This window comes from Carya illinoinensis, chromosome 6 (genome assembly GCF_018687715.1).
Source record: "Carya illinoinensis cultivar Pawnee chromosome 6, C.illinoinensisPawnee_v1, whole genome shotgun sequence".
Lineage (NCBI taxonomy): Eukaryota > Viridiplantae > Streptophyta > Magnoliopsida > Fagales > Juglandaceae > Carya > Carya illinoinensis.
The window spans coordinates 29,025,723-29,051,279 of NC_056757.1; the positions used below are offsets into that span (position 1 = coordinate 29,025,723).

The following is a 25,557-nucleotide window of genomic DNA, read 5'->3' on the forward strand; positions in this document are numbered from 1 at the left end:
AATTAAAAATAATAAAAATAATTTTAAAATATGTAAAGTGTATAGTGTGAGATGATGAGAAACATTTCTGATCACTAAAATAAATAATAATGTGGATTGACAACAAATAAAATTTAAAGAAAATTTATTTATAAATCTTATTTCTTATATAGCACACTGAACTTCACATCAATTATATTAAAAATTGATTGATATTTTAAATTTTTTTTTATAATACACCTCATCTTACGTATAGAAAAACTCATAACGTTTATGTTCTTAAAATTATTCATATAAATAGGGATACAGACGAATCTATAACCCAATCATTAAAAGTGTCATTTGATTGAAAAAAGAAAACGAATTATTGGTAAGGACAGACAGTACTGTCAGTCTGTCAGATGATGAATGAGTTAATTACAGACGCATTATGAACAATACGACACAATCGAAGTTGTCAAGTGATTCTCGTGCAGTTTTTTATTATTCTATTTTTCAATTTCCATCTCTCCAACTCCCTCAATCATACACCTTTTGGATTGGATAAGAACACAGACACATTACGTTAGCAATTACTGTAACACTTTTCGTTCAAGAACCATGACCACTGACGAGAAGGAAACAAAGAATACAAGAAAATCAAAGCAACCCATCAACGAGATCAAGTCACCCTTGTTGCCAGAGAAGCATGCAAGCGAGGAGTTCAAGTGGGCACCATTTGCTGGCGCAGTGTTCAATCTTTCTACTTCTATTATTGGGGCTGGAATTATGGCACTGCCCACCACCATAAAGGTGCTGGGTCTTGGGCTGGGGCTCGGTATGATAGTCTTTGTTGCCGTACTGACAGAGGCCTCGTTGGAGATGCTGCTGAGGTTCAGTAGGGTGGGGAAGTCAGAGTCTTATGGGGAGGTGATGGGGGATGCTTTCGGAGTTGTTGGGAGGAGGCTGCTTCAGATTTGTATCTTGCTTAACAATGTTGGCACCCTCATTGTTTATATGATCATCATTGGTAAAGATATGTTCTTCATGATTCATTGTCGTTACTCTTTTGACTCTTTTCAATCTATTGGGAATATTCTTTTCAACCATTGTCTAGTATATTTTTGTTCTATTTTTAATTTTATGCTTTATTTAAGACCAATTTAAGGCCAAAAGCGGTAGCATTATGTGATTATAGAAAGTAAATGTTAACCTAATAATTCAGCCAAAGAAGGAAAATGGGGAAATCTGACGTTTAGAATATTAGAAACACCCATCTAAGAAAGAAGAACGACTTCTCTATCTATCATTTTAGGTTGTTTTCTCTTTACAATGCGGTGGTATGTACGTATATGGCTACTCTTATGCTTTTATATTGATAATTTCAATCAGGTGATGTGCTTTCTGGGACATCTTCAGGTGGAGTTCACCATGCTGGTGTATTGGAAGGATGGTTTGGGGAGCAGTGGTGGAACAGTCTGTTGTGAAAAAACGATGACAATGAATTGAAAAATAACACCGAATGAGAAAACGATCACACACGCAATCACACACGACACAAGATGTACGTGGTTCGGCAAATTGCCTACGTCCACGGGAGCTACAGAGGATTTTTATTATTGAGGAATCATACTACAAGATGGGTCACAACACTGTTCATCCACAGTGTTTTCGTAGCTGCTCTGTTACAGACTTAAGAGGCAAAAATCAGATTTATAGTTCAAATGGCGGAATCCCTAAATCGTATGTTCGCTCGAGCGGCGTGTCGAGCGCTCGTCGAGCGAACTTCCCTTCCGCATCCCGCTCGAGCCCACTGTCGAGCTGACGTCGAGCGTTCGACTCTGCCTGATTTCGCTCGAGCGGCCAATGCCTCCGCTCGAGCGAACTCCTCCTGCTCGAGCTCACTGTCGAGCCAACATCGAGCGTTCGACTCTGCCTGATTTCGCTCGAGCGGCCAATGCCTCCGCTCGAGCGAACTCCTCCTGCTCGAGCTCACTGTCGAGCCAACATCGAGCGTTCGACTCTGCCTGACTTCGCTCGAGCGGCCAATGCCTCCGCTCGAGCGGTGTGGACCAGACTCCACAGCACTCAACAATTCTCCCACTTGGAGACTGGTACACTCGCTGTATCTCCGTCTTCCTCAAACATGATATCCTCCACCTCTGCAACTCACTGCTCCTATCTTCATTCTAGAAGACCAACTGAAGTTGCGCACAACTTCAGTTTCTCAAGCGTAACACCCTTTGTCAACATATCAGCAGGGTTCTTGCTTCCACATATCTTTTCAAGTAACAACTGTCCGTCATCTAACAATGACCGTATGAAGTGATACCTGATCTGAATGTGTTTGGTCCTGGAATGGAATGCTGGATTCTTGGCAAGGAATATGGCACTCTGACTATCACTGTGGAGAGTGCCTTTCTGATTCTTCTTACCCAATTCTTCCAAGAAGCCTTGTAGCCATACCATCTCCTTTGCAGCCTCTGACACTGCAATATACTCAGCTTCTGTTGTAGACAAAGAAACTGTTTTCTGTAAATTTGAACCCCATGACACTGCAGTACCACCAAGTGTATAAACAAAGCCCGTGGTACTCTTTCTACTGTCAATATCTCCAGCTAAATCAGCGTCAACATAGCCCTGCACCTCCAAGCTCTCTCCAGAGAAACATAAACAGGTTTCTGAGGAACCCTTTAGGTACCTCAAAATCCACTTCACTGCTTCCCAATGTTGCTTTCCTGGGTTACTCATGTATCTACTCACAACTCCCACTGCATGGGCAATATCCGGTCTTGTACAAACCATAGCATACATAAGTGAACCAATGGCTGAGGCATTAGGAACCTTACTCATGTAATCTCGTTCCTCCTCTGACTCTGGTGACTGATTCTTGCTGAGTCTGAAGTGACTTCCCAAGGGTGTGCCAACTGGTTTGGCCTTGTCCATATTGAACCTGCTGAGTACCTTTTTCACATACTCAGCCTGTGAGAGTCTCAACGTACCTCTGACTCTGTCTCTGACAATTCTCATGCCAAGGATTTGCTTTGCAGCTCCCAAATCCTTCATTGCAAAGTGCTCTGACATCTGCTTCTTCAGATTATTGATCTCATCAATACTAGCCCCTGCAATAAGCATGTCATCCACATACAACAGCAAAATAATATAAGAATTGTCAAAATGCCTGACATAGCAACAGTGATCTGCCTGACATCTAATATACCCTGCATTGTGCATAAAGTTGTCAAATTTCTTGTACCACTGTCTAGGAGCTTGCTTCAGGCCATACAAGCTCTTCTTCAGCCTGCAAACTGAACCTTCCTTTCCCTGTACCACAAACCCCTCAGGCTGGTGCATGTAGATGTCTTCTTCAAGGTCTCCATGAAGAAAAGCTGTTTTCACATCTAACTGCTCAAGAAATAAATCTTCAGTGGCAACCATAGCCAGTACCATCCTGATAGTTGTGATCTTTACCACAGGAGAAAAGATCTCAGAGTAGTCAATACCCTGCTTCTGCTGAAAGCCTTTTACAACAAGTCTAGCCTTGTACCTCTTACTGCCATCATGCTCAGTTTTCACCCGGTACACCCACTTGTTGTGTAATGCCTTCTTCCCTGATGGAAGTTCTGTCAACTCCCATGTCTGATTCCCTAGCAAGGAATCCATCTCGTCTTTCATGGCCAGCTCCCACTTGCTAGAATTCTCATCTTGCAAGGTTTCTTCATAACTCTGCGGTTCTCCACCATCTGTCAACAGAATGTAATTCAAAGTAGGTGAGAAGCGCTGTGGGGGACGTATAGTCCTAACTGACCTGCGAACTGCAACTGTAGGAGTAGACGGTTCTGAAACTGCCTGCGGAATAATAGGAATGGGTGTACTGGACCCACTCTCCCCGTCACTCTCATCTCTACACTGCACTGTGACCTCTGGCAGGTCATCCAATCCTACAAACTCGGACTCCTGAGGAGCTACTGCAGGAACTGTACTCGACTTATCCTTGTACATCATTTTCTCATTGAAAATCACATTCCTGCTTCTTATGATTTTCCGACCCTGATCATCCCAGAAACGATAGCCAAATGCCTCGTCTCCATAGCCAATGAAATAGCATTTCTTTGACTTACCCTCAAGCTTACTGCGAGCATCAGAATCAACAAGCACATAAGAAAGACAACCAAAGGTTTTAAGGTGAGAAAACTTAACCTCTTTCCCGCTCCAAACCTCCTCAGGCAATCCACAATCCAGTGGAACTGATGGCCCTCTGTTTATCAAATAAACGGCAGTGCTGGCTGCATCTGCCCAGAAAGTGGGTGGTAGTCCAGCGTGCAACCTCATGCTTCTAGCACGCTCATTAATGGTCCTGTTCATACGCTCAGCAACTCCATTTTGCTGTGGTGTCCCAGGAATGGTCTTCTCCATTCTGATACCCTGAGCTGCACAGTACTCCTTGAACCCGCCATCAACATACTCACCACCATTGTCAGACCTCAAACACTTCAGTTTCAAGCCTGTCTCTGTCTCAACCATGGCTTTCCAAATTTTGAAAACATTAAATACTTCAGATTTATGTTTCAAAAAATAAATCTATACCTTTATACTATGGTCATCAATGAACGTAACATAGTAGCGAGAACCTCCAAGAGATGCAACTGGAGAAGGACCCCACACATCTGTGTGCACAAGATCAAGTCTTCCTGTCTTTGGCGTCCTGCCACTTTTCAAGAAGCTGACCTTCTTTTGCTTCCCCATAACACAACTCTCACACATACCGAGATCAACTGTCTTCAGTTCTGGTAGCTTGCCTCTAGACAGAAGTTCCGTCATGCCCTTCTGACTCATATGGCCAAGCCTACAATGCCACAAATCTGTTGTGCTCTCTGCAACGGTAGTAGCAATAGTGTCAATTAAACCAGTAGTCATATAAAGTGTACCAGTTTTCTTACCCCGAGCTAGTACCAATGCCCCTTTTGTGACCTTCCAGGTGCTATCTGAGAACACCACTGAATGACCACACTCATCAAGCTGCCAAACAGAAATGAGGTTCTTCTTCAACTCAGGAATGTGCCTGACCTTTTGCAAGGTCCATTTGTTCTTGCCAGGGAGTGCAATGTCAATGTCTCCCATCCCCACTACGTTCAAAGCCTCACCATCAGCCAAATATACATTTCCAAAATCACCTGCAACATAATTCCTCATTAGTTCCCGGTGGGAAGATGTATGGAAGGAAGCCCCTGAATCCAGTATCCAGTCATCAACTGGACTATGAACTGCAAGCAATAGTGCATCCTGTACTTCTTCAGTTACCACATTAGCACTATCATTCTCCGTCTTCTTGGGGTTTTTGCAGTTTTTCTTTATGTGGCCAGCTTTGCCACAATTCCAGCAAGTTGCCTGCTGACCAGGCCTCGACTTGCTCTTGCCCCTATACTTTGATTTTGATCTTCCTCTGTTTGAATTCCTGTCATGTGATCTCCCTCGAGATTCAACATTCAGGGCTGAACTCAAACCCGAGGTCTCGCCTGAATCTTTCCTGCGCACCTCCTCAGCCAAAATCAAATCACGAATATCATCATACTTCAGTTTATTTTTACCAGCAGAATTACTAACAGCCATTCTCATGGCTTCCCAACTATTTGGCAATGAAGCCAATAGTATCAGTGCACGTATCTCATCATCAAATTCAATTTCAACAGACGACAATTGATTTGTGATAGTATTAAAATCATTCAGATGTTGTGCAACAGACGTACTATCTGCCATTTTCAAATTGAATAACTTTTTCATCAGATGTACCTTGTTATTCGCTGACGGCTTTTCATACATACCTGACAAAGCCGCCATGAGATCCGTCGTCGTCTTCTCCTTGATGACGTTGTGTGCAACGGATCTCGACAGGGTTAATCGAATAACCCCCAGAACCTGTCGATCCAACAGATTCCAACTAGCATCATCCATCTTTTCCGGTTGCTGCCCCAATAGTGGAAGATGGAGTTTCTTCCCATAGAGGTAGTCCTCTATCTGCATCCTCCAGTATCCAAAATCCGTGCCATCAAACTTCTCGATCCCCGATACCTTCAATTCATCTCCAGCCATCGTTTCTCCTCAGACCCGAACCTTGGCTCTTGATACCAATTGTTGTGAAAAAACGATGACAATGAATTGAAAAATAACACCGAATGAGAAAACGATCACACACGCAATCACACACGACACAAGATGTACGTGGTTCGGCAAATTGCCTACGTCCACGGGAGCTGCAGAGGATTTTTATTATTGAGGAATCACACTACAAGATGGGTCACAACACTGTTTATCCACAGTGTTTTCGTAGCTGCTCTGTTACAGACTTAAGAGGCAAAAATCAGATTTATAGTTCAAACGGCGGAATCCCTAAATCGTATGTTCGCTTGAGCGGCGTGTCGAGCGCGCGTCGAGCGAACTTCCCTTCCGCATCCCGCTCGAGCCCACTGTCGAGCTGACGTCGAGCGTTCAACTCTGCCTGATTTCGCTCGAGCGGCCAATGCCTCCGCTCGAGCGAACTCCTCCTGCTCGAGCTCACTGTCGAGCCAACATCGAGCGTTCGACTCTGCCTGATTTCGCTCGAGCAGCCAATGCCTCCGCTCGAGCGAACTCCTCCTGCTCGAGCTCACTGTCGAGCCAACATCGAGCGTTCGACTCTGCCTGACTTCGCTCGAGCGGCCAATGCCTCCGCTCGAGCGGTGTGGACCAGACTCCACAGCACTCAACACAGTCGTACCTTCGTTCTTCTTGTTACAACCATTGTTGTATTTGCTCCATTGGCATGCTTTAAGCGCATAGGTAAATGTCTACCCTGTTAATCTAGAATGAATAAACAAACACCAATTTAATACCTTATATGCATGAGGACTATGTGATAGTCTCTCAATCTCATTTCGTACTTGTAGGTTGATAGTATATGGTTTGTAATTTTCGATGACAACCAAATTGCTTGACCAAATGACATTTTCTATCCATTTTAATTATAGAATTTCTCGTGCAAGTACTTATAAAGCAAATGATTGATATAGCAGGCAAGATTAATTTGTTTTGTCCCTTGTTATTATGAGTGGGTCAGAGAATTCTGTCTTTCCCCATGGACCAATACATATGCATCTCATATAATAGCTTGTTTTTGAACTCTAAACGAACGAGCTGGAAATCAACATGTCCCGCTCCCTCTCACAATCAGTCCGGCATACCTGAAATTGAGTCTCAATATAGCATTTTTATTCAATCTGCATTATAGACTTGTTTGTTATGAATGACTCATGCTTTTTGTGTTTGCAGATTCATTGAGACACACCTCTGCTTTAGCAATTGCACTGGCAATCGTTTTTCTAATTATAACTGCAGGAATCACAATTCTCAAATTGTTTAACGGAAGCGTTGCCATGCCCAGGTTGCTGCCTAAAGTTACTGATATTACATCCGTCTGGAGTCTATTCACGGCTGTCCCCGTTCTTGTGATAGCATTCATCTGCCACTTTAATGGTATGTTAGCTGATCATATAGTATGTGGAGTCTGTAATATACGCATCCGCCTACATAGTGAATGAAGCACCACTTTTGTAGATCAGTGATGAATTTCATTTTTGGTGCACTTTGTGAAACTGGTGAAGAAAGGATACTGCTCGGTATATAAAGCTATTCTTCCTGCTAAGTTAAAAAAAGAAACTGTCCAATTCAGTTCTAACCATGGAGAAAGGAATCGCCTTTTCTTTACAATACCCTTTTACAGAGTTAACTGTTGGGAATATAGGGTTTATGTGGTAAATTCTTGGGAGGCCAGTCCAATCTGATTTGATGTTATCGATTGGCTAAATGCACGTAGTAGTGCTCAGCTTTTACTGCTTCATGCATGATATCATAGCCAATTTTTAATTCCTTAGAACTGGAGGAAAAACAGATACAAACCAAGACCATCCTTAACAATTTTGTAATTCTGGTTACAAACTTTTGTTCTATATTTTATTACGTAACCATTCTGTTAAAAGCTTATAATACATAAAGCATAAAAAACCATGTACAACAGGAACTATGAAATCATCTTCTTCTTGTCCTGTCACATGAGTTAGTAACAAGGCTTTTTGTTCAATCTTGTCTTGGTACTGAACACTTCTGCTGTAATTTGTTTTAGAAGGCTTCACTTGCTTGACATCTATGGAGCCAAAACATTAAAATCACATCCACTTCTTGCCAAGTTACAGATTTTTAGAACTTGTTTTTTATGCCCAATTGTAAAGGGTCGGTCTTAGATGTTATCTGTTCATCATTAAGTGGAAAGACTTCGGCCCCTTGCTTTGAGGGCAAAAATAATATTGATGCAGGATATAGAAGGGAAATGAATGCTTTCCAAAGCTATTGATATTTTGTTGATTTGATGGTCAATAACTTGACTCTAGCGTTGAGAACTCTGTGGGATTTGGTGCTAGAGTTTCCCCCACAAACGCAGGTGCTTATGAGGTCTTAAAAATATCTCAAGTTCATGCATTTCTTTTTCTGTTGTTGGTTTTTTTCTTTTATCAATATGCATCCAGAGAAGTTAGGAAGTTCATTTTTCTAGTAGTGCATGCTGATCCTGGGTTATATGGATAATCGTGCTCTTATTGCAAGGGCAAAATGGAAATACTTTGGTGACAAATTTCTATTTTTGGCAGTGCATACAATAGACAATGAACTTGAAGACTCTTCTCTAATACAACCAGTTGTGAAGACATCATTGGCTCTGTGTTCTATTATCTACATACTGACGAGCTTTTTTGGTTTCCTCCTTTTTGGTGACTCAACTCTTGATGATATATTGGCCAACTTCGACGCCAACCTTGGCATCCCATACAGCTTTCTACTCAATGATGTTGTTCGCATCAGCTATGCTCTCCACCTCATGCTTGTTTTCCCGATTCTCTTATATCCATTGCGCCTCAATTTAGATGGCCTCTTCTTTCCTACTGCCAGGCCTTTGGTTGCAAATAACGTAAGGTTTGGGTTGATCAGCATTGGGCTCCTCTTGCTTGTCTTCTTGGGTGCAAATTTTATACCCAACATTTGGGATGCTTTCCAGTTCACTGGAGCAACTGCTACAGTTTGCATTGGATTTATCTTTCCTGCAACCATTGCTCTCAGGTTAGCCTTCTTGATTTTCGCTATAACATAGAAATGGCGTTTGTTATCATTTTTGATTATAGAGAATTTTTTGGGGTAAGAGATCTTTATTGATAAGAGCAAAGGCACAATCTAAGTACACGGGATTTTTGGATTTTTAATGATAGGAATTGTACATTCTTTATGAGTTACAAAGTGTTGCGCACTCAGCCTGTCCAAAAATCACACAAGACGATAGAGAGACAATATTTAAGTGGTTCGGCAACTTGCCTACGTCCACTGAAGCAAAAAATCAATATTTTCAATATATTTGTACAATTCTACAAACACTCATAAACAACTCTCTATCTCTCTCAAATGGCATCTGTTCTGCGTTTTCCCATAACCTATTTTCGCCTTTAACCCTCTGCTTGATTGCTCACCGCAGTGAGGATGACTTTAACATTCAACAAATGACCTCCTTTTATAGGAGAAGTCATGGGGGACAAAATACCCACATTTCTTGACCAAGATGAAGCCTTCTTTCGGTGCAGCCATCTTGGTCAACATTTGCTGTCAGGAAATTTCGGTGGATGGGTGGGTGGCTACAAGCTCAAGTGACCTTTCACACTTGGGGGGTTTCCAACAATCACCCCCTCCATCCAAGTGTGCCATACTAGGATGCTACAAACGATTGCATCCTTCAAATGATTGCACTCCTTCATTGGAATGCTTGTTAGCCATGAGAGATTTCTGCTATCAAATGCATATGCAGGTACCTCTTCAAATGGATTTCCAGATACTTCTCCAAATGCATCTTCAAATGCATCAGCATCGTCTACATTCACGGAGCTTGTAAGGGATTTTATTCAGAGGAGATTTACTAGTGCTTTACTGTACAATCTCAACTCTCTAGGATTCTTCTTTTGCTCGAGTCCATGAGTCCGCACTCATGTACACCTTGAGCAAACTGAGCTTCCCTCGAGCCACATCCGAGCGAATAATCTGCCTGGTGCCTTTACAGCTTTCAAACCGGGCTCCATAATCCTACAATCACACCAATCTACAACTTGGAGACTGGTTCTCAACATGCTAGCCTCTATCTCCAGCATGATCCCTTATAATTTATACAATTTTACAGCTCATGTCTTTAAGTTAGAAGACTAACTAAAGTGATGTATAACTTTAGTTCATCAAGTATAGTGCCCTTAATCAACACATATATATAGGGCAACACATCTCCCACTGCACTGGGAATCAATGGTCTCGCACGGACCTTGACACATATCAGAGAACATGTTGCTAAGGTCTCTCTGACCTGGGCGACTGACTCCTCATCCTGCTGCTAACATATCCTGTCTTCAGTCGATGTGCCCATCTTGTGTGCAGTCTCTGCTATTACAGCTCATGTCTTCAAGTTAGAAGACTAACTAAAGTGATGTATAACTTTAGTTCATCACGTATAGTGCCCTTAATCAACACATATATATAGGGCAACACATCTCCTACTGCACTGGGAATTAATGGTCTCGCACAGACCTTGACACATATCAGAGAACATGTTGCTAAGGTCTCTCTAACCTGGGCAACTGACTCCTCATCCTGCTGCTAACATATCCTGTCTTCAGTCGATGTGCCCATCTTGTATGCAGTCTCTGCTAACTTCGACTTGCATAATCTCCATTCTTGTAAGATTTTCTTCATACTGTAGTTTACTACCTTCATTCAGTAGGATATAGTTTAAGGTAGTAACCACCATGGAGGTCTGATCTTCTTGACAGTTATGTGATCCCCAACTTTAAGTGTAGATATTCTTGAAACATCTGACATTTTGTTCCCATCTCTCACACCTTTGCTTCATGTCGTGGTCTAGGGAGATTTCTTCAGGTTTAGATGAAGAAAAGTAAAACTGAATTCCTTTTACTTCTTCATCTAATTCACACGACCATTACCACTTGCCAAGACCAATGAATCATTCGCGACCTTCCATGTCTTTTTGAGAAAACACTACTGAATGACTGCTGTCTTCAAGCTGTCTTTAACAGCATTGTGCACTACAAGAAATGCAACGCCATGTATTTCTTCAGTCACCATATTCACAGCATCATTCTCAAATTTCTCCTGATTTTAGCAGTCTCTTGTGACTTGTCTTACTACAATTTCTAGCGAGTCATCTGTTTTTCAGATCTTGACTTGCCTCTATCCTTACAATCAACATTCAGGACCAACAACTCGAGATCTTGCCAGAATCTCTTCTGCGCACCTCCTCATCTAGGATACTCCAACTGGCTGACATCAAGCCCAAAACAAATGAGTCTGGCACGACTCCAACTGGCTGCGATCAAGCCCAAAACAAATGAGTCTGGCACGACTCCAATTGGCTGCGATCAAGCCCAAAACAAATGAGTTTGTCACGATTCCGACTGGCTGCGATCAAGCCCACAACTGATCTGCAACTATGGACAGTTCAGATCGAAAGTACCAATGGTGAATCTCAACATTTCCACCGTACCGATGAGTCTGGAATGATCCAAATGGTTTGTCAGCACTATTTGATCATCGCAATTGAACTCCAACTAGCATAGTAGATCTAGCCCAAAATGATCTGGAACTCGTGGATGGTTCAGATCGAATGTACCAATGGTGAATCTCAACATTCCCACTGTACAGATGAGTCCGGAATGATCCAAATAGTTTGTCACCACTATTTGATCATCGCAATTGAACTCCAACTAGCGTAGATCTAGCTCAAAATGATCTGCAACACGTGAACGGTTCAAATCGAATGTACCGATGGCGAATCTCAACATTCCCACCATACGAATGAGTCCAGAATGATCCAAATAGTTTGTTAACAATATTTGATCATCACAATGGAACTCCAACCGGCGTAGATCTAGCCCAAAATGATCTGCAACACGTGGACGGTTCAGATCAAATGTACAGATGGCGAATCTCAATATTCTCACCGTACGGATGAGTCCAGAATGATCTAAATAGTTAGAAAGTACTATTTGATCGTTGAAATCGGACTCCAAATGGCTTAGAACTAGCCCAACAAAGATCTGAAAAATGGACGGTCCAGATCATCTGGCGCGTGGGGCGCGTGGCCTACACGCGCCAGTGTCCTCTAGGGCGCGTGGGGGAGCGTGAGCGCGTGAATGCACGCGCCTTCAACCCTTGGTGCGCGTGGGGGCGTGTACGCGTGTCCTTCACGCGTCTTCTTCCTCTGCCGCGAGTGGAGGCGCGTGTTTCCCACTCGTCTTCTTCCTCTGATGCAAATGAGGCATGTCTATGCACTCTCCAACTTCTAGGGGTGCGTACAGGATCCTCCGGCATCCATTTTTTATACCATTTGTGGCAATGGATTCGTCTTGACACAAGGAACACCCTAGAGTTGTCAAAAATTGATTTCGACCAACTTGAATTTTCGAACAGCTCGAACCAGAGCTCTGATACCAATTGTTGCACACTCCGGCCTGTCCAAAAATCATACAAAACGATAGAGAGATAATATTTAAGTGGTTCGGCAACTTGCCTACGTCCACTAAAGCGAAAAATCAATATTTTTAATATGTTTGTACAATTTTACAAACTCTCATAAACAACTCTCTATCTCTCTCAAATGGCCTCTGTTCTGGGTTTCTCCAGAACCTATTTTCGCCCTCAACCATTTGTTTGATCGCTCACCGCAATGAGGATGACTTTAACCTTCAACAAATGACCTCCTTTTATAGGAGAAGTCATGGGGGACAAAATACCCACATTTCTTGACCAAGATGAAGCCTTCTTTCGGTGCAGCCATCTTGGTCAACATTTGCTGCCAGAGAATTTTGGTGGATGGGTGGATGGCTGCAAGCTCAAGTGACCTTTCACACTTGGGAGGTTTTCAACACAAAGCTGCTGCAGGTAAACAAATCTTTGAAAAATTATCTACTTAATGATTTGTATCCCCAAACATGTCAAGGGTCACATGATGTTTGAGCTGTTGGCGAGATGAAAAGAATAAAAATCTTCCCTCCATTTGAGAAGTTAACATAACCTTCCATTTAGCTTGCAAGACTTCTGCTATAAAGCTATAAACCTTTTCCAACCTTTGATTTGTGACTGTTCTTTTTAGCAGCATTGATTTGAGGCAAATTATCTAATCTAATTCAGATGCTAGCGGTTGAATGTTCTGAATTTTGGTGGGAAATGCATGGATTGTGAGTGAGTGATGAGCTATATATGAAGATTCTGTTAACATGGTTTAACAAGCACCATAAAACTGATATTATGCTTTGATTTGCTCCAAGAGAACAAAAGTTCCATAAATTAATAAACCAAACACCTGTTGAATTGGATCAAATCTATATAATCCATTGGAGTCATCATTATCCACTTTCTGATTTCTGTTTCTGGTGCTTCAGGGATCCTCATGCAATAGCGACAAAGAAAGACAAGATCTTATCTGTTTTCATGGTTGCTCTGGCCGTGTTTTCGAATATGGTTGCCATATATAGTGATGCCTACACAATATTAAAAAAGAATGTGAACACAAACGCATGATTTCTCTTGGTTTCTCTTAGTGACATGGAGAGAACAGGGGTTTTTCCCATCATTTTTAGAACCACCACACTGCTAGGCCTCACACATCGAATGAGTTGAACAAGTGGAAGAACAAAATTCTACAGATCGATCCAATTGACTAGTTTTGTGTTCTTGGTGTTGTGGTGTCCCTAAATACTCATGTCACTGTCACTTGCATTTGTATTCCTTAATTTATCTCATACCAGTAACAATATATAACTTGGGAAATGTGTAATTTTGCTCCAAGAAAGTCACATTATCCTCTCTTCCACTATGCTATCAAATTAAAATTAAATAAAATATGTTGTTGAAGTTCGATGTTGAAGCATAAAAGATTTAAGTGTGTCTCCATAATACCAACAAATTTTAGGGGGATTAGGAGCTCTGATGATATGAGAAATTATATCAAAACCCTGGGTTCGAGCTCTAGGAGTATTCTTGTGAGGGATGTTTCTCCTAACACCAATTTATTAAGTTAATTACCCTCTCACAATTCAACATATGCTATTAAGTTAAAGTTATTGAATGATATCTAATTAAGTTTGTAAAGTTCTTAGTTTATCTAAAGCATGTTTTTTTGGTTTTTTTTTTTTTTTTTTTCCAACTTGTACCTATTTTTTTGTTTTCTAATTGATAGGTTCATTAATATTATTGAACTTTTAAAGAACTTAACGAGTCTGAGTTACAATTCTTGATGATGGGAAGGATTACTTTGGCACACACTCTATATGAAGAGTTTTTTATTTTTTTATTTATTTTTTATCTCCACTCAAACAAAATTTATGAAATTTCTCATTACTAACATATAAACAAAGGAGATAAAGGAGACAAGGCTAAGGTATTCAAGCATTAAAAATCAAGATGAAAATATTCAAACTCTTTAAAAAGTTGTATTTATTATATAGATTTGGTTAACAGGTGCTATTAGAGTAATCTCATCTCATTTCTCATAAAATTGCCTATAGTTTAGCTAAAAAGTACATTCCCTAAAATTTTTTCTATATTATTTCAAAAACCTCCTACATCTCATTCCCTATCTTTTCTATATTCTATTAAAATAATATTTCTCTATTCTTTTTTTTTTATTTTTTTCTCTCACTTCCATTTACAAACTCAACTACTCAATATTTTTTTTTTTTTTTTATGTTTTGAACTATTACTCTAGTGAATATTTTAAACAAAAAATTAAATTATTTTTTTTAAATATGATAATATTTTTAAAATTAAATTTTTTTATATTTTCGTAATTAATTAAATTATTTTTAAAATTATTATTTAAAACTATAATAAATATGAGTATGATAGAAAATATAGATGATTAGAAAAATATTTATTTTATATATTAAAATAAAATGTTGATAAAAAATAATTTAGGGATGAATAGTGAGTCCCCAACTGTTCATCCCCTAAACATTTTCCCTAGAAAATGGATCCGGATGTGGGGGGTATTTTGATCAAAATCCTATAATAAATATCAAATTATGGGGAATCCAGTGCTTTGAGGGATCAGAAACTATTTTAAATACCGTATCCGCCGGTACGGCCGGTATATACCATACCGACCACTGGTCCAATACAAGTATTATATCTGTTTCGTACTAACCTAAATACCGGCCAATATTTCGGCCTGTACCGGCCCATATTTCGGCCTTTATCTTTTTTTTTTTCTTCAAATTATAAACTCATTTTTCGACCATCAATTTAGACCAAACTATTTATAATTTATATATATATATTTATATATAATTTATTCATATATAGACTATTATTTTGAAATATAATTTATATATATAATTTATTCATATATCAACTATCTTAAAACGCTACTAATATCAAAATATTTCCGTTCCAATATCTTAACCGATTTGTCATCTAAAACGATATTCAAAACTTAATACCGGATATGAATGCTCTTTTAAGGGCACTTGTTAATGTTGCACTTATGAGCAGTGTGGGCTCAACAATCATTCGAAGTATCACGATGTGGGTACAGGGCTAGTAGGACCCAGACGAGCCAGAACACGAACATGATTGACAATGACATCCTTTTGCCGGCCTGCGTAATTATTCCCCAATGTTTTATCAAAATCTTTAATCCTAAACCAAGTGGGCACTGGCTGAAAATCTGAGATAATACTTTGTTTGCAATTTGTTTGTGGGTTTGACAGCTCTAAGGGCCAAACCCAAAGCCCTTTTGGACTTGGTCAATTTGTAGCATGTTCACTGATTATTTCGTTTTCTGAAGAGATCAACTTGTTCTTCCTGGAAGCCATTTCAGTATTTAAACGACTGTCAGACATAAACATCCAACAACTAACCGACAGAGCTGAGAAGAGGAGACAACAAACAAGGTACAAGGGAGTTTTGGCCTGCCGATAGAGGTTGTGTGACTTATTCAACAAGCACGCTTTTTGCAAGTTGGCAAGAGATATTTGATCATCGATCCTCGGTCACATCATCTCAACTTCAATCAAAAATCAATCTGTGATTAGAAATGATAAATGGAAAAACATTTTTCAACAAGAAAAAATGACAAGTCAGATATGCCGGCACCAGGCATCCCCATAACATAGTTTACTCCTAAACACTCCTAAAGTTGGCAAAAATTCACCTGCGATCCATTTGTTGGAGTATGCTTCAAGTCTACCTTTCTGACCAATTCTTTAGTCCAACCTTTTTGTTGTTTCCATGACTTAGCCCCACCTTTTTTTAATCTATCGATGAAGTTATAGGCATCTTGTGACTGTCAAATGTTGTGGTTCCAGTCTACCTTTTGTATTCTAGTATCCATTGTGTTCCTACTACGGCTTTCTCTATCCGTAGTTGGATAACTACAAGAAAGGATATGATATCATTCTTTATCTACATTGTTTGGAGTTGTTTTTTTATGTAATTTTCATCTCTTTTTTCCCTGGAAAATAACGTCTTTCTGAACTTGATCTTCATACTCAACATATATTTGAGTGGATTGGTTCAACCTTTCCATAAAGAAAAAAATCATAAAAAGACCCGGGCTACCACCAAAATAAACATATCCAGACTAGTTTCAGTACATTCTTTTGTACTATTCTCTGTTTCTGAAGAGAATGGCTTCTTTTTCATTGGAGGAGTTTGTCGGAAACGGCGTCCTCAAAGGATTGCTCCCAAAGCTATTGGCAGAAGGGTGGGATGATGTACCGACGTTGAAGATTATGAATTCTGAAGATATGAATGCATTAAACATGACACAGCAGCAAAAGGTTTGAGCACAGACTTAGCTTCGTACCATATACAAACATAAATTCTCTTGTAACTTCCATTTTTATTTGAAAGAAAACCCTTAAATCTCTGAAGATTATCTATGAAACTGTGATGCATCTGTCTTGCAAATAGATTCATCCCACTAATCACATATAGAATCATTGTTCCTTCCCAATCTGTTTTAAGGCATGTATTTCTCTTCGCTTTCAGCATGCACTGGAAATCAGATGTTACCTGCATGACCGCTCCCTGATGCAATATGGAGACAAGCTAGAGTCAGATGGGAGATGTCTGCCTGAGCTTCTTGGCATGAGCATGGAAGATCTTTCTTCTCAATTTCGTATGAAGAGAGGCCATATTGCCCGTTTCATGGGGAGAACTAGTGCATGTTTAGATCCACTTCCCACCCCATCTGCTCTTTCTACAACAAAAATAATCAGCGGTAGAAGTTCTGATAGCCTTCAGAAGAGTTTTCTGTCTGTCAACACGAAAAAAGTGCAGACCATGACAAAAGGCCCTGTGAAACGTACAACTTCTGATATGTCACTAGAACAATCAGTGGCTGATTTGAAGATTAAAGATGAATATATATTCAAAGGAATTGTTGCTGCACAACCAGCTGACTCTAGACTGTGCGGTTGCATACAACCACCTCCTGTAGTTGACAAAGTTGCTCCTTACCCTGCTATTGAAGGTATCGCCATTCAAAAACTGACTCCCGAATACAAGTATGGAATGGAGGGCTTGGTGAGAACGAAGGCGCCGCCTATGAAGGCTTCAGACTTGTGGCGAGATAGACCAGCTGTGCTTCTCTGCATCCGACGTCCTGGGTAAATTCCTGTATTCTAGTGAAGTGTTTGTCTCTCAACTCAACCTTTGAGTATGAGTATCTATGCTTTAAACTTAAAGCTGATATGGTTTTTTCCCTTACATATCTTGACATTGGAAACAGGTGCATCATGTGCAGAGCTGAAGCTCACCAGCTATATGCCAAGAAACCATTATTCGATGCACTGGGAGTCCAGCTATTTGCAGTTCTTCATGAGCACATAGAGTCGGAGGTATTTAGCAAACACAATTTCCAACTTTTTGCTCTTGCAAAGTTCCAATCAACTCCTCTTTAGTCTCCTGTTTGATCTACTCTACTTGGATGGTGCAGGTAAAGGACTTTTGGCCCAGATACTGGGGTGGTCCCGTACTCTTTGATCAAGGTATGCAATTCTTCAAAGCTCTGGGTGGTGGGAAACTTCTCAAGGACAAGTTCATATCAGGATTTGTTTTTAACCCCCGAGCTATTGCAAATTACAAGCGGGCAAAAGCAACGGGGATAAAGCAAAACTTGAAAGGGGAAGGTAAAATCAAAGGTGGACTCTTCATAATTGGCAGTGGAAAGAGTGGGATTGCTTATCAGTTTATTGAGAGGAATTTTGGTGACTGGGCACCTATAGCTGAAGTCATCCAGATCTGCACAAACTTGCAGGTAATTCTTATTGGCTTCTTTGGTCTTATCTTATAGCCGCTATCTGGCATGCGTCCTGTTTCTAACCAAATATTCTTTCACCTTCTGCAGTGCCAGGAGCCAAGTCAAGGGGAGTCCTCCATGGGAACATTTAAGTGAATATGAATAGAACTTTCTTCTTGTTTTACCATTCCAATCTACAAGTTTATATTCCTTGCATTTCAAACACAGGGTATCGTGTGGCTTGGCTCTGCTCGATTAGACTTCGACTTCATTTGATTCTTTTCATATTATTACCATGTTTACTTAGTTTTTTATTATTACCATGTTTACTTAGTTTATATTCAGTTTGACACTAATGTATATTTAGTACTTCCTACTTGAAATTACAATCTATATATACTACTAACTCTGAATGCGTCATACAAATATTATTCATAACAACTCGGATGTAACACCTGCATAAGACTGACACATGAAAGAAAATCATATACACCATTTTTTAACGATTAATGTGAAATGTATTACTATGTTTATTGCCTCAACAATTAAGAGTAGCACATGGTAAAACCTAATCCAAAAGGGAGCGGGGCAGGGGCTTGGTAGGCTATGCCAAACGACTGAACCAAAGGGCGGCGGCTACAACCAAGCACAAGCCAACATCAAATCCTTGTAAGTTGTAACAATGAGGAACCAGCCAAGACCGCTTCAAAATTACTCCCGTAAGAATCATCAGTAATCGTATGCATTTACTCCAATACCACCCCGGGGTCTGAAAGAATGGGATTCTAAGGAAAACGGGGGTATAACATTACATTTGTTAGCATACGATTAAAAAACAAACAAACAAACAGCTTCTAACTGAACTGGAGAAAACATCATCATGATTTCCCTCACAACCTTCTGATAATGCAGTCCACCCCACCTCCTCCTTCGATTTCATAAGCAGAAAAAATAGAAAAGCTGAAACATGAGCATCCGAGCTTCCCTCTTGACCTGCCTCCTGACATTTTCAGAACCATGATGTGTACATCCCCGATTCACAAACATCCTCATATTTGGGAAGCAAACCTATTCTTCTGAATGCAGAATTATCATTTCTTGATATTAGTGTTTATCATCTCAACAAAAGAAACAACAGTGGCTGTCGTTGCAGCATTATTTCTCCAAGAATCCGCAAAGTTGGAGAAAATCCCCTTCTTAGGGTCATGTGACCGATCCTTCAAGCTCTACCCGAGGTTAGCATCTCTCACTCAACACAAAGAACTTGAACCAAATGATGATGTTAGATCTTCATCAATGGAAGTGGAAACCTCTTAAGCTTTGTTATTTCCTTGAGATACTAATAAGCTGCCCAAGCAAATACTGGCCCATAATAGTACAATAGCATAAAATCAAAAAATAAAATAAAAAGTAGTTAAAGTTCAACTTTCATTTTGCCAGGAGGCAGAGACCCTGCAAATACAGAAGGGAACTCAATAAGTTCGAGATCATAGGTGGGGACTTGTCCAAAAATGCTAAAATTTATACCATCTGCCTCTTGGCTATTGGGGGGAGCACAGATTCCGTAGCTCATCTGGATAACATTATGAAGCTCATCGTCCCAGACATTTGATAGCTGTATATATAGAACGAAAAGGTCAACCATAAGCATGGAGGCTCGAGAAGCCCAAGTACAAAGAATAATGTCCATACATCCTTCAATGGACAGGAAGTTAGCCAGATTTCAAATAATTGCCAAAATAACATAAATCTTAGACCTGCCCAGTGAAACTTATGCATTAAACAGAATATGCCCAACTTATCCACTAGACATGAAAAAGAATACGTACGTCCCATTTTATAATCAAAGCAGGTGATGAGAAAAAACGATTATAGCTATTTATTAAAAAATACCTGTGTAGGATCCTTGAATCCTCCAATTACGGTTGTCAAATGGGAATTAATGGTTCTTTGAAGTAAATCAGATGAGCTTCCCATGCCAGGAAGACCAGCTTGATTGAGTCCTCGTTGAGATGGACGTAACAGAGGATAAACCATAGGTATATTAGGTGAAAATCCCATCGTAGATGAAGTAGCCACTCGTGATGGAAGGGTCTGCATAAATTGGAGATTCTGTTAATTTACCCAAGAATATTACCTGTAATGATTTCGCTTCTTATTGAAATAATGGCAACATTATTTACATCTTTTGCGAGGAGCCCTTCAACATTAAGATCTAGCCGTGGATTGACTGTAGCAAGTTTCATAGACAAAAACTGCAAAGAAGGGACGTACTGTTATAACATAAACTCATTAAAGCACACGTTTCTAATATACACGTGAACTAGCAATCTAATTAAAAGGGTTGATTCAAAAGCTTTGGATAAGCAAATGAGGGTGAATTTCATATATTTTTCATCTTCATCTTGAAAGCAAGACCCCATGGCAATGCTTCTATAAGCAGTCGCAATGCTAATTTATCTCTACAAGAACTACTGATAAAATTATGAGTTCAAGCTGACAAAAACACAAAATACAGGTACGGCCGGTAAAACCAGATAAATTAAAAACCACGATCTTGGAAGAATGAAAAGAAAATTATTGTTTATCCCATACCTCAACCTGTCGTTGCAGTGACTGTACATAGTTAATGATTTCGTCCAGCATCACCGCTTTACCAGTGACCTGCAAAAATAAATCATTTCTCATACTTCAAACAGCATACACTCAATTCTAGCAAGAATTTTGGCCTAATTAAGCTCTTTAAGCTATTAACTTCAACAAACCAACCTTGCTGCAACCAGGTACAAGATCATGAAGAAATTTCATCCTCTCACTAATCTTTTCTCTTCTTACCTATAATCAGAATCATTAAATTCTAACGCAAGTGCTGTGGGCAAAAAAAACTTATATTTAACAGAAAATTCCATCGGATCATACTCTTTCTGCAAGACTATGGCTGTTAGTTGCCTGCCCCCTCCGAGCTCTGACATGAATATACTCTTCTTTTGGTGGATCTGAAGTTTGAGAACCCTGTTTACCTTGTTTCCCAGAGTTCCTGTTAGTAGTTGAAGCTTGGTTTCGGTTTCCCTTCTGTTGAATTTCAGTATTATCCTTCGCAGATTCACCAGACTTTTGTGGAGCTCCCTTGGCTATATCAATTTTAGTACCCTGCCACAAAATTTTAACATTGTGGGCAACGACAAGAAAAAAAAAGCGCATCCATTACAGATTTTAGAAGAAAAATTCAGAAGCATGGTTTTTACCTGTCCATTCCTTTTCCTTTTCTTTGAGTCAAGTCCACAAGGTTCCCAACTTGCATCTTCCAACAGAGATGGCTCATCTTGATCACCCGCACCGCTAAACTCAGCTTCATCAGAATCGTTACCAGACCCACCAATGCCTTGCTTAGCTTCATCACGAGATCCCATAAGGCTGTGACTATTCCTCTCATTCTTTAGTGGGCTCCCTTCAGTAGCCCCATGCTCAACAGGCAAAGAAACATCCTTGGAAGCTTCGCCAACACCCAGCTCATTCTCCTGAGAATGCGCACCAGACACTGGTTTCAAACTATTGCCTGCAAAAGCCTCTTGCGTCCCCTGTATCATTCCCCCACCCCCGGAATAAAGACTCATAGATTCAGGAATCGTAAAAGGGTTCACCATATCATTAAAATTCCCCCCATTGAAGCATGAGAACCTAGCAGCACGCTCAATGAACGCAGAATCTGCTGGGAACGGAGGCAATCTTTGATGAAGCATTACAGGAGCATTTGGCGAAAAAATATCCCCTTTCAATGTTGAACTCGTAGGATTCCAACTCATATCAAATGTTTTATCAAAAGTTCTAAAGGAGACAGAATCACCTTTTCTAATCCCAAACGCGTCTGAAGTGCTTTGGATTTTCTGGACACTAACTTCACCGAATCCCAGGTTTTCTGAATTGGTGCGGTGTTCCCAAAGGGTTGGGCCAAACGACTGCACCAATGAAGTAGATGAACAAGAAGAAGATCCAATAAGGTCTCCTTTGCTAACAGCCATCGGATTTTCCGTGGGCATCATTCCGATGGAGGTATTTGCCAGATTGGCAACACCAAATCCAAAGTCAGACGCGCGAGGTGCATAGTTCATAGGATCCTCATTCCTATTTTCTAACTCAAACTTATCTTTGCCACCCATATCCATCTCTCCTGACAAGAATGCCAAAAGCAGCCACTGGTAAATCCCTTTCCTTTCGCTGATTTTCAAACAACAACTCAACTAGCAATTGGAAATCTTTTTTTTTTTTTGTTTTAAAAAAAAAAAAAAGATTTCAGAGATTGGCCACCCCGAAAGAAAGTGAAGTTACCCTAATCCTAGATAAACCAGAGATCAAAGTCTAATAACTAATTAATCTCCAATTGTATATTCCCCTAACAACCGTACAAAAAGGCTTCAATCGAAACCATGTAATGTAATTCGAAACTTACAATAAAAGCTCAATCCATCTGAAAGAGAAAAAATCAGACAAACTAACAAGAAGGAAACGGCTCAGAAGAAGCAAATAAGGAAGACCCAGAATAAAAAGGAAAAAAGAAAAAAGGAAGACTCAGAATATGAGCTCGAAAACACAAAAGCAATGAATAAAGACCACACAACTTTAAAAGCTGCCGTTTCCAAAGCTACCACTGAACTTGGAAGTACAAAATTACACAGAGGAAGCCCAACCAGAACATGAAATTAAAAAGGACAGTTCCAAGAAAAACAGAGACAATGCCTATTGAAGCAACCAATTATACAAAGAGCAACGATTTCGGTATAATAAATACCTATTGAAACCCTAGTCACTAGGCAGACCAGAAACCCAGCACTGGAGCAGAGAGAGGCCAGTTAAAAGTGGCAAGCGAAAGATACCCATTTCAGATTCCGTGCTATTTTTAGGACCCTGCCCTCTATTCAAGCTTTTACACTCCCAACTTTTATTGAATTTGGGCTTTTGCTTTGTTTTGTTCAACCCTTCCTGCCTTTTCAGCTCAGAAACCCTGCTCGGACCCTGTCACACCCTAGAGAGAGAGAAAAGGAGCAAAGAAAGATTCTAGACAGAGAAGGACTTAACAAGGCATTACAAATAGAAATTCAAGGAGACGGGTTTCTCGAAAGAGAGAGAGTGAGAAAGAGAAGAGTAATGGCAAAGGTCCTGCGTTTATACCCACGCTTGCATTAAAAACAGAGCTCTTGATGATTAAACACCGCCACTGCTGCTGTTATGATATTACAACAAAACACGTCCCCCATCCCCGACCTTTCTTCACCGGAAAAATATGATTGAAATCGATTTTATGCAATAATAAGTCTGTCTAATATAATTTATCAGAAAAACAAATTTTAATAAAAATTATATTAATTTAAATTTTAAATATAAATATAACAAAATTGATATACAGATCACTTCATAAATTCATTTGTAACAAAACTCTTCTTCACCACGTCCATATTTATTATTATTATTATTATTATTGCAATATTTATGTATTGTTTTGTTAATATGGTTGGTTGTTTTATTTTTTTAATATAAAATAATTATTTTAACTAATCACACTAAAAAAAATTATATAAAAATGACTATATAATAAAATTTTTTGTTTTTAAAATGTGCACTAACCTTTCGATATCCAATTTAATTTTCAGTTTGAACTGAATTATTCAATCTAGTAAATGAAAAAAATACAGTATTAATAATTAATTAATTCACATGTGATATATAATATCAAATAATTTAAAATTCAAGTAAAATGAGAATTGCTTCAAAAACAATCATTCCATTCGTATACAAACTTATATTTTCAACTTTTGCTGTGTGTTTTTTTTATATCTTAATACAATATTGTCCTTTGCTTAGCCAACTTTCATGGTGGAAGGAAGCTACTGCATCATTATTGATTATACTTTGGGAGAAGAGCCTTACATCTTTTCTATGCTCTGTTTAGTGAAGAAAACAAAAGAAAAACCAAACTCATATTTTACACGCACGACGACACATCTTATTTTATATATATATATATATATAGACATACACATACATAGATAGAGATGGAGGAAATGTCCATTGGGGGGAAGAAAATTAAAAAAAAATTATTAGAGATACAAAAGAATCTCACACACTAATATGACACATTATCAGTATGCCACATGTCCCTTTATCTCATCCAATCTCTTCTCTCAAGCAGCTTAACCACCGCACACTGCCACTTGCAACGCTGTCACTGGCGTCAGCACTCACGCCGGCAACCACCCCATGGACCCAAGCCACCGTCAAAGTCCCCCTTCTCCCCGCAACTCCCTCTCCTAAATGGATTTCTACGGATTCTCCACCATAGCACCGCCATACGTTGTCCCCACGCCACTGGGCCACCACCACCAAATTTCCCTTCTTCTAGCAACCACCCCATGCTCTTCCAGCCATTGTCGAAACCCCCCTCCCCGAGCCCTGAGGCTGCCCCCTTCTCCTCGCAAGCCCCTCTCCAAAATGGGTCTCCACATATTCTTATCATAGTGCAGCCGTACGCCGTTCCCATGCCACCAGACCACCACTATTGAGCTCCCCTTCCTTCAACAAACATCCCATGCTCTTCCAGCCACCATTGAAACCCCCTTCTCCCCGCAAGACCCTCTCTCGAATGGTTCTCCACAGATTTTCCACCATAATGCCGCCATATGCTATTCCCACGCTACCGAACCACCACCACCAAGCTCTCATTCCTCCGATGACCAACTCATGCTCTTCCAGTCACCGTCGAAGCCACTCATGCTCTTCATGACTAATGCGGGAGAGGGGGCACAGGGGGAGGGAGAGAAAAAAAATTAGGAGGGAGAGAAAGAAAGAGGAAAAAAAAAAAGGCGTGGCAAGTGGTGTGTGGGATCCTTTTGTATCTATAATATTCTCCAAACCAAAATGTAAGCATCTAATTTTATTAATAATTATGCACTTATAATTATTTTACAATTATTTTATATATTCAATTATTTTATAAAAAAACATTTTTTTTTTATTTTTATCTTTTTCTTTTACATAATTATCTTACTCTTTTAAAAAACGAATTGTAAATTTACCTTATTACGATATACTGATCGTTTTATTTCTTTAGCACATATAGTGTTGGTTTGCCAAAATTTAGACATAGATTGTAGTTTCTGATTTTTATGTGCTTTACACTTTATATTTTAAGTAATGTTACATAAAATCGTAAAATGCATAATCGTCGTGTAATAATT

At 39.7% G+C, this 25,557-nt stretch overlaps 3 protein-coding genes across 8 annotated transcripts; 2 read left to right on the forward strand and 1 right to left on the reverse strand.

Annotated features, from left to right (window-relative positions):
• The first annotated feature begins 470 nt into the window (after window positions 1–470).
• LOC122313034 (amino acid transporter AVT6A-like) lies at window positions 471–16,357 on the forward strand. Of its 5 annotated transcripts, XM_043127732.1 has the most exons (7): window positions 471–988; window positions 1,351–1,431; window positions 6,703–6,774; window positions 7,264–7,467; window positions 8,634–9,099; window positions 12,859–12,966; window positions 13,467–13,601. In XM_043127732.1, the coding sequence occupies exons 1-6, from the start codon at window positions 580–582 to the stop codon at window positions 12,923–12,925; spliced, it is 1,299 nt and encodes a 432-aa protein (XP_042983666.1). In that variant the 5' UTR covers window positions 471–579; the 3' UTR covers window positions 12,926–12,966; window positions 13,467–13,601. The 5 variants fall into 5 exon arrangements, with proteins under 5 accessions (XP_042983666.1, XP_042983667.1, XP_042983665.1 ...); XM_043127733.1 differs by lacking the exons at window positions 12,859–12,966; window positions 13,467–13,601 and adding an exon at window positions 15,872–16,357; XM_043127731.1 differs by lacking the exon at window positions 12,859–12,966 and having other exon boundaries at window positions 472–988; window positions 1,378–1,431; window positions 13,467–14,185.
• Window positions 16,358–16,553: 196 nt separating this feature from the next.
• Window positions 16,554–18,711, forward strand: LOC122313035. Its single transcript, XM_043127735.1, has 5 exons — window positions 16,554–16,865; window positions 17,077–17,696; window positions 17,819–17,927; window positions 18,026–18,346; window positions 18,437–18,711. The coding sequence occupies exons 1-5, from the start codon at window positions 16,713–16,715 to the stop codon at window positions 18,482–18,484; spliced, it is 1,251 nt and encodes a 416-aa protein (XP_042983669.1). The 5' UTR covers window positions 16,554–16,712; the 3' UTR covers window positions 18,485–18,711.
• A 90-nt stretch (window positions 18,712–18,801) lies between these two features.
• LOC122313033 (transcription factor bHLH49-like) lies at window positions 18,802–23,606 on the reverse strand. Of its 2 annotated transcripts, none has more exons than XM_043127729.1 (9): window positions 23,115–23,606; window positions 21,574–22,493; window positions 21,248–21,478; window positions 21,098–21,163; window positions 20,924–20,992; window positions 20,512–20,583; window positions 20,222–20,422; window positions 19,856–19,943; window positions 18,802–19,780 (listed from the first exon to the last, which is right to left on the reverse strand). In XM_043127729.1, the coding sequence occupies exons 2-9, from the start codon at window positions 22,489–22,491 to the stop codon at window positions 19,743–19,745; spliced, it is 1,683 nt and encodes a 560-aa protein (XP_042983663.1). In that variant the 5' UTR covers window positions 22,492–22,493; window positions 23,115–23,606; the 3' UTR covers window positions 18,802–19,742. The 2 variants fall into 2 exon arrangements, with proteins under 2 accessions (XP_042983663.1, XP_042983662.1); XM_043127728.1 differs by having other exon boundaries at window positions 21,574–22,496.
• Window positions 23,607–25,557: the final 1,951 nt, after the last annotated feature.